Source organism: Pristiophorus japonicus, unplaced genomic scaffold, assembly GCF_044704955.1.
Source record: "Pristiophorus japonicus isolate sPriJap1 unplaced genomic scaffold, sPriJap1.hap1 HAP1_SCAFFOLD_627, whole genome shotgun sequence".
Lineage (NCBI taxonomy): Eukaryota > Metazoa > Chordata > Chondrichthyes > Pristiophoridae > Pristiophorus > Pristiophorus japonicus.
This window is the reverse complement of record NW_027254539.1, coordinates 18,072-34,427: the sequence shown is the minus strand read 5'-3', so window position 1 is coordinate 34,427 and position 16,356 is coordinate 18,072. Positions and strand designations below refer to the sequence as shown.

Genomic DNA, 16,356 nt, shown 5'->3' with positions numbered 1-16,356 from the left:
GAAGAGGTTTCTCCTCATCTCGGTCCTAAATGGCTTACCCTTATCCTTAGACTGTGACCCCTGGTTCTAGACTTCCCCAACATCGAGAACATTCTTCCTGCATTTAACCTGTCCAATCACGTCAGAATTTTATATGTTTCTTTGAGATCTGAAGAGATAGCAAAGTTTCTGTTAAAGAATGGACTCAGTCGAGAATATTTTGTGGATTTTATGGGGTCACCCTGCGCAGATATGTGAAAAAGCTGGTTTTGTTAAAACTCCAGAGACCGCATGGCAGTTAGCTCGGACAAAAGAACTGTCAGTCATCCATTGACAAAAGAGCTGTCAGCCAGGAAGGGGAGGGGCCATTCAAAGCCACTCTAATATGCAAAAGTACTTCTCACCTCCATCTCAGAAGAAGAGCAGAACAATGAACCCACTAGCCTGGCCAGCCATAGAGGAGCCGGGTTTTTCCCAACACAAAGACTGAGAGAGATGCCCAGATTAAGGGCCATCAGCCAAATACACATGGGTTGGATGGCCCATCACTGATCAAGTACCCGTGCTTAGAAACAAAGGGATTTTAAAGATTGGCGGGAAAGATAGGGGTAGCAAGACTCCCAGAGGTCTTTCCACTTTATTTTTAGCTTGGAGCTTGGAGTGAAGCTTGGAGCTTGCAGCTTGTATCTAGAGAGATCTCTCTCTCCATCTTGCTCCACCAAGATCGATGTACCAGAGGAAGTGGCCACAGTACCACAGAAGAAGCCACCGAGACTGAAGACCAGGCAGTGACTTCCCACAGCTGAGCTGAGAAAGGAAACTGGCTGCGTGTGGTGGTGAGCATGGTTGAGAGTGTCCCAAGCCAGTAACCAGATATCCCAGGCGAGCTGGGTAAGGGCTCAGGGTTTTCTCAGAAGTGAAGCTTTACAGGGCTATTCTGAGGAGGGTAATTCGTTGGTAGGGGTAGAGTTAGAATCCACCAGGGAATTACTGCATGTTACTAGGTCTCATTTCTGTACTGTATGTATGTTGTTTGTAACCTGGATTTTATTCTCCACAGAGACAGTGATTTCGTTTAGTAGTGCATGTTTTAAATAGTGTATGTTAGACCAAATAAATATAAGTACGATTTTTCACCGAAGCATTCCTGTCCGTGACTCATTTAATTTACACTCCGAATAATAATTCCCGAGTCTAGAACTTTCGTAAGGCGGGGGCGAATCGAACCGTCCGTCTAGCAATTGGGCTAGAATCAAAACCGTTTACAGATCCCCCCTCATTCTTCTAAATTCCATTGAATACAAGCCTAGTCGATCCAGTCTTTCTTCATATGTCAATCCTGTCATCCCGGGCTTCAGTCTGGTGAACTTTCGCTGTATTCCCTCATTAGCAAGATTGCCCTTCCTTAGATTAGGAGACCAAAACTGTACACAATATCCAAGGTGTAGCCTCACCAAGGCCCTGTACAACTGTAAGAGGACCTTCCTGCTCCGATACTCAAATCCTCTCGCTATGATGGCCAACATGCCATTTGCCTTCTTCACCATCTGCTATACCTGTATGCCAACTTTCAATGACTGATGTACCATGACACCCAGGTCTCGTTGCACCTCCCCTTTTACAAATCTGTCACCATTCAGATAATAATCTGCCTCAAATTTATCTACATTATACCACATCTGCCATGTATTTGCCCAAGCACCTAACCTATCCCAAGTCACCCTGCAGCCTCTTAGCATCTTCCTCACAGCTCACACTGCCACCCAGCTTAGTGTCATCTGCAAACTTGGAGATATTGCATTCAATTCCTTCGTCTAAATCATTAATGTATATTGTAAATAGCTGGGGTCCCAACATTGAACCTTGCGGTACTCCACTAGTCACTGCCTGCCATTCTGAAAAGGACCCGGTTATTCCTACTCTTTGCTTCCTATTTGCCAACCAGTTCTCTAGCCACGTCAATATATTACCCCCAATACCATGTGCTTTAATTTTGCACACTAATCTCTTGTGTGGGACCTTGTCAAAAGCCTTTTGAAAATCTAAATACACCACATCCACTGGCTCCCCCTTATCCACTCTACTAGTTACGTACTCAAAAAATTCTAGAAGATTTGTCAAGCATTATTTCCCTTTCATAAATTCATGCTGACTTGGACTGATCCTGTCACTGCTTTCCAAATGCGCTGCTATTACATCTTTAATAATTGATTTCAACATTTTCCCCACCACTGATGTCAGGCTGAAGGTCTGTAATTCCCTGTTTTCTCTCCCTCCTTTTTTTAAAAAGTGGGGTTACATTAGCTATCCTCCAGTCCATAGGAACTGATCCAGAGTCTATAGAATGTTGGAAAATGACCACTAATGTATTCACTATTTCTAGGACCACTTTCTTAAGGATGCAGTCTATCAGGCCCTGGGGATTTATCGGCCATCAATCCATCAATTTTCCGAACACAATTTGCTGACTAATAAAGATTTCCTTTAGTTCCTCCTTCTCGCTAGACCCTCGGTTCCCTAGTATTTCCGGCAGGTTATTTGTGTCTTCCTTAGTGAAGACAGAACCAAAGTATTTGTTCAATTGTCTGCCATTTCTTTGTTCCCCATTATAAATTCACCAAATTCTGACTGTAAGGGACCGACATTTGTCTTCACTAATCTTTTTCTCTTCACGTATCTGTAGAAGCTCTTGCAGTCAGTTTTTATGTTCCTTGCAAGCTTACTCTCATATTCTATTTTTCCCCTCCTAATTAAACCTTTTGTCCTCCTCTGCTGAATTCTAAATTTCTCCCAGTCCTCAAGTTTGCTGCTTTTTTTGACTAATTTATATGCCTCTTCCTTGGATTTAATACTATCCCTAATTTCCCTTGTAAGCCACGGTTGAGCCATCTTCCCCTTTTTATTTTTATGCCAGACAGGGATGTACAATTATTGAAGTTCATCCATGTGATCTTTAAATGTCTGCCATTGCCTATCCACCATCAACCCTTTAAGTATCATTCGCTAGTCTATCCTAGCTAAATCACGTCTCATACCATCGAAGTTACCATTCTTTAAGTTCCGGACTCTAGTCTCTGAACTAACTGTGTCACTCTCCATTCTAATGAAGAATTCTACCATATTATGGTCACTCTTCCCCAAGGGGCCTCGCACAACAAGATTGCTAATTAATCCTCTCTCATTACAAAACACCCAGTCTAGGATGGCCAGCTCTCTAATTGATTCCTCAACATATTGGTCTAGAAAACCGTCCCTTATGCGACATGTTGTATTCCCGCTCAGCTTCCGTTCGGGTTACGCGCAGGGGCTTCATGAGCCAGGTGGCGGGGCCGTACCCCTTGTCTCCCAGCAGCCAGCTCTGCCCTTCTGGCTGCTGCTGAAACGTGGCAGATATAGCGCTCTCGTGTAGGATGACTGCATCATGGGTGCTCCCATGGTATCATGCATCAACTGCCATGATGCTGTGCATGTCGTCACAGACGAGCTGCACAAACACGGAGTCGAAGCCTTTTCTGTTCCTGTACATCTCGGAAACCTCCAAAGGTGCTCGCAAGGCGATGTGGGTGCAGTCAATGCAGCCCTGTATCTTTGGGAACCCAGCAATCCTGGAGAAGCCCACAGCCCTGTCACGCCTTGCCTCGGTGGTCATGGGGAACTTCATGTAGTCATTCCTCTTGGCATATAGTGCAGCAGTCACCTGCCGAATGCAGATATGTGTTGCATGTTGAGAAATGGCGCACACATCCCCAGTTGTGGCCTGCAATGATCCAGATGCATAAAATGAAAGTGCAGCTGTAACCTTTGCTTCAACTGACAAAGCAGTCCTCCTGATGCTTCTCGGGCGCAGGTCTGCTTTTATTAACTCACAGATCTTGTTACAACTTCTTTGCAGAAATGCAGCCTTCTCACACAGTCTGCATCACTGAGGTTCAGGTATGAACGCCTGCCTCGATATACCCGATGTGGGTAAGGCCTCCTGCCCATCATCCTACGTGCTCTGAGGTTCTTCATGTGATGATGTCTAATCAATCTTCTCCTCTGCAGCACCATCACCCAGAAAGCTTGCACCAGGCATTGTCAATATTGCCTCCATAATTAAATTGTAACTTTGCAAGGAGGTCAAAACAGCAGGACAAAGCACTCAACCTTCTTTCCTCTCTCTCTATTCCCAAGATCGACGCCCTAGTATGGACCACACCCTGGTCTGCACATGCGCTTAGAACGGGAAGCTCAGTATTAAGTGAAGACATTTGGGGCAACGAAGTTTAATGCAATTCTTTAATTTTTGATATTTTTCAAAGTACCACCCCACCACCGACCGAACGGCTCCTCACCGGGCTCGAGGGCCAGCCAGCAAATCGCTCCCTCGCCCAGACATAGGGGCTCAACGTCCACCAACCCCACCGCCCCACCGCCCGCCCGCCCCACCCCCCCCCCACCCCACCCCACCCCCCCCCCCCAACCCAACTGGGCTTCTTTTGAAGCTGCTGTATAGTAGATGGGTTCTCATCCCTTCAGTTCGGCTTCCACCCCCCCACCCTCTTTTGAAGCTGAGCCCCGAGCCCGTGTCTGGGCGAGGAAGCGATTCTGCCGGCCGACTTTCGGTGGTGGCGTGGTACTTTGAAAAAAATCAAAAATTAAAGAATTGCATTAGACTTCCATTTTCTCCCTTTTGGCTTTGAAAAAAATTAAGCTTCATGATGCATATTCTTTGTCTTCTTGACTCCCTCCAAAACTTCACCTAAAAACAATGGTGTCTTTCTGCGCTGATTTTTTAATGTGTGCTGGTTTTTCTTAAGTGCCCAGAAGGTTTTGTAGGAGTGGTCACATACACCGTCCTAGGAAAAATGTAAGTTGGCCAAACTTGCTTAAATGTGAAAAACTGGCGCAGACATCAGGTTACACCCCCATGACACAAATAAACACTAACTTAAAAAAATCGTACCAAACTGAGTTACACTGGCGTAGAAACTTTGGGGAAACTTGGATATTTTAATTAACACCAAAAAATGCGGCACACGTCAAATAAAAAACAGCGCAGATAACTGGGGAAAATTGAGCCCGAAGTCTCGTGCTTACTCGAAAGTGTTGTTGTGAACCAGAGGAGAAAGGAGATTGCTTAACAATGTAATATGAAATAAAGTGAGAATTGTTTCGATTTAAGGGCATGATACTGTATTCACCTGTATTTGCCGATGTTATTCAGGTCTGCTAGTTGCGATTCTGTGATCTGTCTGGTGTAATGCTGGAAGAGTGGCATCCTCCACACTCTATCTCCAGTCACAACACTAGCCTAAACAAGAACAGTACATGCTCAGCATTATCCATTATGGTTAAAAATGCACCATCCAAAACTGAAAAGGACATTAATTAAACCTAAATTCTCAATGAAAAAACATTCTATTCATATTACTAGTGCTACACTTTAAAAGATAACAAGGTGAATAAACTATCAGCACAAATTTTAATGATTTTCAAGCTACTCCACACATTGCTAATTAGACCATGCATTGTTACTAATAAAAGCACCAATTGTTTAGAATCTGAGTGCGGTAAATTATTTAAAAATAGATGTGTTTTTGAGCCACCGTGCTTATGAAGGACTTGAATGGAAGATGGGGCTGGATATAAAAATTGCCCTTTCTTGTTACAATATTATGGCCCTATAATATAGTCGAACATCAACTTACAAAATAAATTAGGGTATTTAGTTTTAAATACACTTTTGATTGCAGTTCTGCAATTGATTGATTGCAAGATTGATGACGACTTGTTATTCCCAAATTCCTGCTGATGTTACTATATCACTGTACGGTACAAGCGGTGATAGAAGCTGGTTGGTCAAGTTAACAGACTCACTATGCTGTTGGTTCGTTGTTCTTTCTGAAAATTCATGGTGGCTAACCAGGAGGGAGAATCAAGGCTACAGTACTTGAGCAGTGCCGACTCACTCTATCTCTAAGCTGTCCTGGTCTGCAGTTCTGTTTCATCCCTCGCCTCATTCTTAACCAAAAACTTTTTTCCTTCCTTTCAGGTGTCAAGGATTGTAAACTTCAACAACTCTTGGACACCAACTCCCCTCCGGAACCTTCTTCCCCTACACTTCCCTCTGATCCCATCCCTTCTTCCAATCTCACCCCCTGCAGTATTTTCACTATCCCCTCTGACCTTCCTCTCTCTGACCCCGAACGATCAGTCCTCAGCAAAGGCCTGAGCTTCATCCCTTTACGCTCCCACCTCAATGAATTTTGAGCTCGGCACGATACTGAGCTCTTTTTCCGCCGCCTTCGCCTCGGTGCCCACTTCTGCAGCCAGGAGTCTTCCCCCCCCCCCCTTCTCCCATTTTCAGAATTCTCGCTCTACCTGGACCCCTCCCCCTCTGGCCTTTAATCCTCTCCAGACCTCTTCATTGCAAACTGCCAATGGGACATTGGCTGTCTCAATTTCTCTGCTCCCCTCACTCACTCCAACCTATCTCCCTCTGAACTTGCAGCACTCCGCTCTCTCAGATCCAACCCCGACTTTGTCATTAAACCTACGCTCCCAGCATTCCTAAGGGACCACTCCCTCTGCGACACCCTGGTCCATTCCACAGTCACCCCCAGCACCCCCTCCCCTTCCCATGGCACCTTCCCTTGCAAGCGAAGTAAGAGAGGAAATAGCAGAGGCTTTGACCATCATGTTCCAGTCCTCTTTGGATCTGGGCATGGTGCTGGAGGATTGGAGGACAGCTAATGTAGTACCCTTGTTTAAGAAGGGAGAAAGGGATAGGCCGAGTAATTACAGGCCTGTCAGCCTAACCTCAGTGATGGGAAAATTATTGGAAAAAGTCCTGAAAGACGGGATAAATCAGCATTTGCAAAGGCAAGGATTAATTAGGGTCAGCATGGATTTGTTAAGAGAAGATTGTGCCTGACTAACCTGATTGAATTTTTTGAGGAGGTAACCAAGAGGGCCGATGAGGGTAGTGCGTACGATGTAGTATATATGGACTTTAGCAAAGTTTTTGATAAGGTCCCACATGGTAGACTGGTCATGAAGGTTAAAGCCCATGAAATACAGGGCAAAGTGTCAAGTTGGATCCAAAATTGGTTTGGAGGTAGGAAGCAAAGGGTAATGATTGATGGATGGTTTTGTGACTGGAAGGATATTTCTAGTGGGGTTCTGCAGAGCTCAGTACTGGGACCCTTGTTTTTTGTAGTATATATCAACGATTTAGATTTGAATTTAGGGAGTATGATTAAGAAGTTTGCAGACAACACTAAAATTGGCTGTGTGGTTAATAATGGAGAGGAAAGTCATGGACTGCAGGAGGATATCAATCTACTGGTCAGGTGGGCAGAGCAGTAGCAAATGGAATTTAATTCAGAGAAGTATGAGGTGATGCACTTTGGGAGGGCTAATAAGAAAAGGGTATACACATTAAGCGGTAGGCCACTTAATAGTGTAGATGAACAAAGGAACCTTGGAATGCTTGTCCACAGATCTCTGAAAGTAGCAGGCCAGGTGGATAAGGTGGTTAAGAAGGTATATGGAATGCTTGCCTTTATTGGCCGAGGCATAGAATATAAGAGCAGGGAGGTTATGCTTAAAGTGTATAATACGTTGGTTAGGCCACAGCTGGAGTATTGCGTGCAATCTGGTCGCCGTATTATAGGAAGGACGAGATTGCATTAGAGAGGGTGCAGAGGAGATTTACTAGGATGCTGTCTGGAGTGGAGAATCTTAGTTATGAGGACAGATTGGATAGGCTGGGTTTGTTCTCATTGGAACAGAGGAGGTTGAGAGGAGACCTCATTGAGGTGTACAAATTATTGAGGGGCCTGGACATAGTGGATAGTAAGGGTCTATTTCCATTGGTGGAGGGATCTATTATGAGGGGGCATAGTTTTAAGGTGCAAGGTTTAGAGGGGATTTGACGGGGGCTTCTTTACGCAGAGGGTTGTGGGGATCTGGAACTCGCTGCCTGGAAGAGTGGTGGATGCAGAAACCCTCACCACTTTTAAGAGATGGTTGGATGGGCACTTAAAGTGCAGCAACCTGCAGGGTTATGGAGATGGTCATTGGGATTAGACTGGATGACCTTTTGTTGGACGGAGCAGATATAATGGCAAGTACTGCAGGGAATAGAATACGGCCAGGGTGATCTCCTGGACTAGTTTTGATCGCCTGGATGGGTCGGAGAGGAATTTTCCCAGATTTTTTCTCCCTAAATTGGCCTGTTTTTTAAATCTGGCTTTTGCTTCTCCCAGGAGATCACATGGCTCCGGTTGGGGTGGAGTGTAGAATGTTTTAGTATAAGGGGTGTCACAGTTGTGGTGAGGCGGATTGGTTGGGCTGGGTGCTCTTTGCTTTTCCATCATTGTTCATAGGTTTATATGTAACCTTTAGGGCTGCTGGCCAGGGGCCGTGTGGCTCTTTGTCAGCTGGCATGAACTCGATGGGCCGGAATGGCTGTCTCCTGCGCTGTAAATTTCTATGTTTTTAAGCGCAGGAGATGCAACACCTGCTCTTTTACCTCCACTCTTCCCATTATCCAGGGCCCCAAATACTCCTTCCAGGTGAAACAGCAATTTACATGTACTTCTTTCAATTTAGTATACTGTATTCGCTGCTCACGATGGTCTCCTCTACATTGGGGAGACCAAACGCAGATTGGGTGACCGCTTTGCGGAGCACCTCCGTTCAGTCTGTAAGCATGACCCTGAGCTTCCGGTTGCCTGTCACTTTAATTCCTCGCTCCACTCCAAAATTTCCGTCCTCGGCCTCCTACACTGTTTCAATAAAGCCCAACGCAAGCTCGAGGAACAGCACCTCATCTTTTATTCAGGCACTTTACAGTCTTCTGGACTCAACATCAAATTCAACAATTTCAGATAACCTCTGCCCATTTTTGGCTCCCTCCCCCCACCCCCCACCCCCGCAATCTTGTGTTTTTTTTCTCTTTGTCTCCAATGGCAGCTGGTCATTATTCCGTCATTAACACCCTATCGAGACTAACCTTTTTCTAACTCCTGGCATTACCATTTGAATTCGGCCCATCATCCCTTTGTCTTGCTAATCTCACCTACCTTCCACCCTATTACAGACCTTCCCTTCTGTTCTTTCTTCCCCTCCCCCTTTCAGTGCCCCTTAAGAATCTGTTCTTTTCAAACGTTTGCCAGTTCTGACAAAGGGTCATCGACCCGAAACGTGAACTGCTTTTTTTTCTCCACAGATGCTGCCTGACTCGCTGAGATTGCCAGCATTTTCTGTTTTTACTACCGTACTGTAGCTCTATCTCAGACCTATACTTCCTTCAAGCCTGGTTTTCTCGCACAAGTGTAGAATCGCAGAATTAGCCCACAGCTCCATTTATTTTTTTTGAAGTGCTTTAAAATAGAAATTAGATTTTACAAATAAATCGGCAATCTTTTACATACAACACTGCATAAACTATTCTTACTTGTCTGAGGTGCCCCCACAACCAGTCAGAGTTGGTGAAAACTCCAGTAGCTGCTGATCCCAGAGCAACATCGATTGCACCTGTTAAAATAGCTCAAATCAAATCGCTGCAGTTCAAATTTTTAAAAACGTATTAATGATTACATTTCAGTCTGACTACCAAAATCTTACGTAAGGCATAATCAACAACTTCTCTGCTATCACAATTGTATATATTACAATATTGTAGTGGTTATGTTACTGGACCAGACAGAGGTCTGGACTAATGATCCAGAGTACGAGAGTTCAAATCCCACCATGGCATGTTGAGAATTTGAATTGAGTTTTTAAAATCTAGAAATAAAAAAAACTGGTTTCAGTAAAAGACCATGATGCTGTCAGATTGTTGTAAAAATCCAACAGGTTCATTAGTGTCCTTTAGGGAAGGAAACCTGTTGACCTAGTCTGGCCTATATTCCAGTCCCACACGGTGACTCAGTTACATCAAACCACTACAAAGAATATCACAGGGACGACAGGGGTTCAAAAAGGCCCAGCACCACCGCCCACATCACAATCATTTTTTTAAAATTCTGAATTAAATGTTTTGCTTTGAACACATTTCAAAAGTTGTCAAGCAAAGGAGTTCTAATGTCAAACTGGCACAATGATGCAGTTGTAGTTGGGATGACTTTCTCAGCACTTTAATTCCGAAAGAAATTGGCAGATATTGCATAGTTGTCATCACATGCACTTACTGACTTTGTGCAGGATCAAAGAAAGTTAGCTTTACAATACCTGTTAAAGTTGCTGCATTTACAACTGCTTTGGGGTTAAAGTTGTGTGCATAGCACAGGGCATCAGCGAGTATCAAACGGCCTTCAGCATCGGTGTTATCCACCTTAAAAATAGAGAATTCAAGCAGAGAGGACTTAGAAAACTTCACTGAAATAAGATCCGTAACCAGAATCCCAACATGTAAAATAATTGAACACTTAAGATTCTGGTTCAAATCAATTACTTCTGATGGTTTCAAAAATAATCTATTTGAAAACACAAACCCACCAACCCCACTCCCAAGATCAAGCTTCAGTCTTCAATCCCATCAGTTACTAGCTCCAGTAGTGGATAAGGTAGCATAGTGGCTTTGGGCTCAAAATTGGCCCCTGCAGATTTTTGCCGCACTCACTGGAGTTGCGCCGCTTTTGTAGGATGAAAAGGACACTGAAAAAATGTCCTCCGATTCTGGCCGCTGTGTTGTCTCTTCCAGGGCTTGGCGCGGCGTGGTCAGTCAATTGGGGGCTGGAGCTAGGGCCCTGCGCCAGAAACAGTGCCGGCAGCTCTCCACATGTGCATTACAGTGTGCGCGCATGTGCAGTAGCTCCTGCCTCCAGCCTCTCGGTGTGCATGCTGCAGCGTGGGACCCGATGCGTTCTGCCCCTAGCCCAGGCCGAGTGGCCGATTGCACAGGCCAGCCCGTTGCAGGAGAAAATGCTTCGTTCGGACCGGACATCGAGATCGTGTGGCTGCAATAGCGTGTTGTTTATAATTTATAATTAAGTACGTAACTCTATAATTATTGCAGAATATGGGAAGCAGTTAGCTGGTGTTTGGTTATTTTAAAATGCGATTCCAAGTATGACCGGCACTATGCAGCTCTCCACTTTGAAGCCAGCTTGAAAGCTCCAGTTCAGCACTTTATCTCTTGGGCTTTGTTTGAATGACATTGCTGTTTGCTGCTCGTTATGTTAATGTTTGCTAAGATTTGTTGTGGCAAGTAATGATTTGTTGGCACAAGCAATGGTGTGCTGCCACCCAGAAACTGTCATATCCTCTCCATTTGGGACTTTGTGCAGAATTATAGTAGTGGGGCAGAAATCACACTGTACACGGTAAGGGCCGAAGTCCATGGGGGTTTGCTGTGGGATCGTCGTTGTGCCGAACCACTTTCTTTAATTATCTTTAATTAGTTGTGAGATTAGGGTAATTTAATTCAACTTTTACTTCTTTTATTTTTGTAGTTTAAGCTTCCATGAATGCTTCTGTTGTATAGTAAATTAACTTTGCGAAGTTTGTCATATGATGTCCTGTATAGCTGTTTGATCCTATTCACATTCTTTAGTCAAGTCATTAAGTTCTGCTGGCCTCCGATGTACCTACCGTCACTGATTTCTTAACTCTCCACAAGGGTTTTCTGTGCGGCCACAAGTGGCCACATACACTGGCCTAAGTTAGTTTGGAGTAACTATTAGCTGTCCAAAGTGGCTGGTAATGCCCCCTTTTGAAAAAAAGAACTAAACTAAAAAAATCCTAACTAACTCACTTACACTGGCGCAAATTGAATATGCAAAATGGGGATTTTTAAGATACTACAGAAAAATCAAGTTGCTCGGAAAAAAATGGAGCAACTCCTGGCCAGTTTTGAGCCTTATGTTATGATACGAGTAATCCAGAACCTGGACTAATGATCTAGAAACAAGAGTTCCCCCATGGCAACTGGGGAAATTTAAATTCAGTTAATTAAATAAAAATCTGCAATTTAAAAAATCTGCAAAAACCCATCTGGAAGGAAAGGAAAGCTTCTATCATTACCTTGTTTGTCCTTTATGTGACCCCAGACCCACACCAATGTGGTTGACTCTAAACTACCCTCTGAAATGGCAGCACAACACCACCTTCTCAAGGGCAATTAGAGATGGGCAATAAATGCCGGCCTTGCCAGCGATGCCCACATCCCTTGAACGGAAAACAATCCCAGAGTGACACTCACAGCAATTCTTTCTCCTATGGGGAAAATGCTGAACCTTCCCTCAACAACTTTAATTGATAATATAGCTCAGGTTGCGTCATCACATATTTAAAAAGTAAAAAAATTGAAATTCAATTCTGGGGCTTAGGGGTCTGAGTAATTTTTAGCCCCACCACATTCCTCTTCCCCTTATAGTCCACCACCCCCCGCACCCCCCCACCAGACAGTCAAACTGAATCAGACTAGTTGCATTCAGCATCCTGTTCAACTGAGCTGATCTGTAGACCCACATTCTACCCCATACCACGTTCACTTGTTTCCACGTGCTTCTGGCTCTACCTCACCACTCAATGCTGCTGAAACATGTATAAGTGCCTTTTTCACCAGTTCCAATACTGACCTCTCTTGCTGCATAAACTCTGCAGCTTATATCCTGTCTCACACGAAGTCTCATTCATCAGTCAACCACATCCTTCACAAACAGCACTGGCTTCCAATCCCCAATCCATCTCTGCATTGTCTGTTGGTGGTGATGTTGTTGTCAGCCATCCGTTCTACAGTTTCCAAATCCTAGGCTGAAATTGTTATGTATCTGGACTAGTATCTGCTCTGTACAGCCACCAGCGGGCTCATTCCACGGAGTCCCAAGGGATCTCATAATCCCTTGGGAGCACAGGTATTTAAGAGTGCTTCACAGGTTGGAGAGGCACTCTGGAGATCTGCAATAAAAGACTACGGTCACACTTTACTTTGAACTCACAGTGTTCAGTCTGACTCTTTCTCCATACACAACAACTGGCGACAAGATACAGATAGCGAACCCAAAGATCCAGAGAACAGTGAACATCCTGGAGAAATTTTCAGAGGGAGATGATTGGGAAACTTTTGTGGAGCGACTCGATCAATACTTCGTGGCCAACGAGCTAGATGGGGAAGAGACCGCGGCCAAATGTAGAGCGATCCTCCTCACCGTCTGTGGGGCACCAACGTATGGCCTCATGAAGAATCTACTTACTCCAGCGCAACCCACGGAGAAACCGTATGACGATTTGTGCACACTGGTCCGAGAGCATTTGAACCTGAAGAAAAGCGTTCTGATGGTGAGGTACCGGTTCTACACTTACAAAAATTCTGAAGGCTAGAAAGTGGCGACTTATGTCGCCGAGCTAAGACGCCTTGCAGGACATTGCTAATTTGAAGGACATTTGGAGCACATGCTCAGAGACTTTTTCGTACTTGGCATTGGCCACGAAACCATACTTCGCAAACTTTTGACTGTAGAGACCCCAACCTTGAGTAAGGCCATAGCGATAGCCCAGGCGTTCATTGCCACCAGTGACAATACTAAGCAAATCTCTCAGCACACAAGTGCTGCTACAAGTACTGTGAACAAAGTGATGATGTTTTCGAATCGTAATGGACAGGGCAGGTCACACATACCTGCAGTTACACGTCTGCAGATGTCTCAGAGTCCAACATCAAGGGTGATGAATGCAAGGCCATTAACACCTTGTTGGCGCTGCGGGGGTGATCATCGTTTCCATTCATGCCGATTCAAAGGATACATTTGCAAGGGCTGTGGAACAATGGGACACCTCCGACGAGTGTGCAGGCGAGCTGCTAGACCCGCTAAACCTGCAAACCACCACGTTGCAGATCCACGGAGGATCACGACGAAACAGAACCTCTGATAGAGGAGGCAGAGGTGCACACATTCACCCAGAATTGTTCCCCGATAATGCTGAAGGTTGAACTAAATGGACTCCCAGTGTCAATGGAGCTGGACATGGGCGCGAGCCAGTCCATCATGGGCAAAAAGACTTTCGAACGGTTGTGGTGCAACAAGGCCTCAAGGCCAGTCTTAAAACTCCAATTCGAACGAAACTAAGAACTTACATGAAAGAACTGATTCCTGTAATCGGCAGTGCTACTGTAAAGGTCTCCTATGATGGAGTGGTGCACAAGCTACCACTCTGAGTGGTACTGGGCGATGGTCCCACGCTGCTCGGCAGGAGCTGGCTGGGAAAGATACGCTGGAACTGGGACGACATCCGAGCGCTATCGCCTGCTGACGACACTTCGTGTGCACAGGTCTTAAACAAATTTCCTTTGCTGTTCGAACCAGGCATCGGGAAATTCCAAGGAGCAAAAGTGCAGATCCACCTAATTCCGGGGGCGCGACCCATCCAACACAAGGCGAGAGCAGTACCGTACATGACGAGAGAAAGAGTAGAAATCGAGCTCGACCGGCTAGAAAGAGAGGGCATCATCTCACCAATCGAGTTCAGCGAGTGGGCCAGTCCTATTGTCCCAATCCTCAAGGGAGACGGCAACGTCAGAATCTGTGGCGACTACAAAGTAACTATCAATCGTTTCTCCCTGCAGGACCAATACCCACTTCCAAAAGCCGAAAACCTCTATGCAACGCTGGCGAGAGGAAAGACGTTCACTAAGCTGGATTTGACCTCAGCCTACATGACGCATGAACTGAAGGAATCATCGAAGGCCCTCACCTGCAACAACAAGAACCAAGGTCTTTTTGTTTATATCAGGTGCCCGTTTGGAATCCGATCAGCGGCGGCGTTATTCCAGAGAAACATGGAAAATTTACTGAAGTCGGTCCAGCATACCGTGGTCTTCCAGGACGACATCTTGGTCACAGGTCGGAACACAGTCGGGCATCTGCAGAACCTGGAGGTTCTTAGTCGGTCAACCACGTGGGGCTCAGGTTAAAACGCCCGAAGTGCGTTTTCCTGGTGCCTGAAGTGGAGTTCTTGGGAAGGAGGATTGCAGCTGACGGCATCAGGCCCACCAACGCGAAGACGGAGGCAATCGAGAATGCACCGAGGCCACAGAACGTGAGGGAGCTGCGGTTGTTCCTGGGACTCTTGAACTACTTTGGTAACTTCTTACGAGTCTCAGCACCCTGCTAGAACCACTGCATGTCTTACTACGAAAAGGGGGCGAAAGGGTTTGGGGCAAAAGCCAAGAAAATGCCTTTGTAAAATAGAGAAAATTGTTATGCTCAAACAAATTGCTTGTGTTGCATGATCCATGTAAGCGTTTGGTACTAGCATGTGATGCGTCGTCATATGGCGTCGGGTGTGTATTGCAACAAGCCAACGATTTCGGGAAACTGCAACTGGTTACTTATGCATCCAGGAGCCTGTCTAAGGCCGAGAGTGCCTGCAGCATGATTGAAAAAGAAGCGTTAGTGTGTGTCTATGGGGCAAAGAAAATGCATCAATACCTGTTTGGGCTAAAATTTGAATTGGAAACTGACCATAAGCCACTTATATCCCTGTTTTCCGAGAGCAAAGGGATAAATACCAACGCATCGGTCCGCATCCAGAGATGGGTGCTCATGTTGTCAGCATACAACTATGCCATCCGCCACATGCCAGGCACAGAAAACTGCGCCGATGCTCTCAGTAGCCTGCCATTGCCCACCACTGGGGTGGAAATGGCGCAGCCCGCAGATCTAGCCATGGTTATGGAAGCATTTGAGAGTGAGCAATCACCTGTCACTGCCCGGCAGATCAAAACCTGGACAAGCCAGGACCTCTTATTATCTCTAGTCAAAAGCTGTGTGCTTCACAGGAGCTGGTCCAGTGTCCCAGTGGAAATGCAGGAAGAGATAAAGCCGTTCCAGCGGCTCAAAGATGGAATGTCTATACAGGCAGACTACCTTCTGTGGGGCAATCGAGTAGTGGTCCCCAAGAAGGGCAGAGACACCTTCATCAATGACCTCCACAGCACCCACCCAGGCATCGTAATGATGAAAGCGATAGCCAGATCCCATGTGTGGTGGCCCGGCATCGATGCGGACTCAAGAGTCCTGCGTTCACAGATGTAATAAATGCTCGCAGTTAAGCAATGTACCCAGGGAGGCGCCGCTAAGTTTATGGTCTTAGCCCTCCAAACCGTGGTCTAGGGTACACATCGACTGTGCAGGCCCGTTCTTGGGTAAAATGTTTCTTGTGGTTGTAGACGCGTACTGCAAGTGGATTGAATGTGAGATAATGTCGCTAGCACGTCCGCTGCCACCACTGAAAGCCTGCAGGCCATGTTTGCCACACATGGCTTACCTGATGTCCTGGTGAGCGACAACGGGCCATGTTTTACCAGTGCTGAGTTCAAAGAATTTATGACCGATAACGGAATCAAACATGTCACATCTGCCCTGTTTAAACTAGCGTCCAATG

The 16,356-nt window shown here is 45.6% G+C and overlaps 1 protein-coding gene across 1 annotated transcript in view; it reads right to left on the bottom strand.

Annotated features, from left to right (window-relative positions):
* Positions 1-16,356, bottom strand: part of LOC139255772 (cytosol aminopeptidase-like) — a gene marked incomplete at its 5' end in the record, with an annotated part of 45,475 nt that overhangs the window by 13,710 nt on the left and 15,409 nt on the right. The window contains 3 exons of the mRNA XM_070873984.1: positions 5,163-5,272; positions 9,425-9,504; positions 10,201-10,303. Of these exons, the coding sequence (XP_070730085.1) occupies positions 5,163-5,272; positions 9,425-9,504; positions 10,201-10,303 (293 nt within the window). The remainder of the gene's footprint in view (positions 1-5,162; positions 5,273-9,424; positions 9,505-10,200; positions 10,304-16,356) is intronic.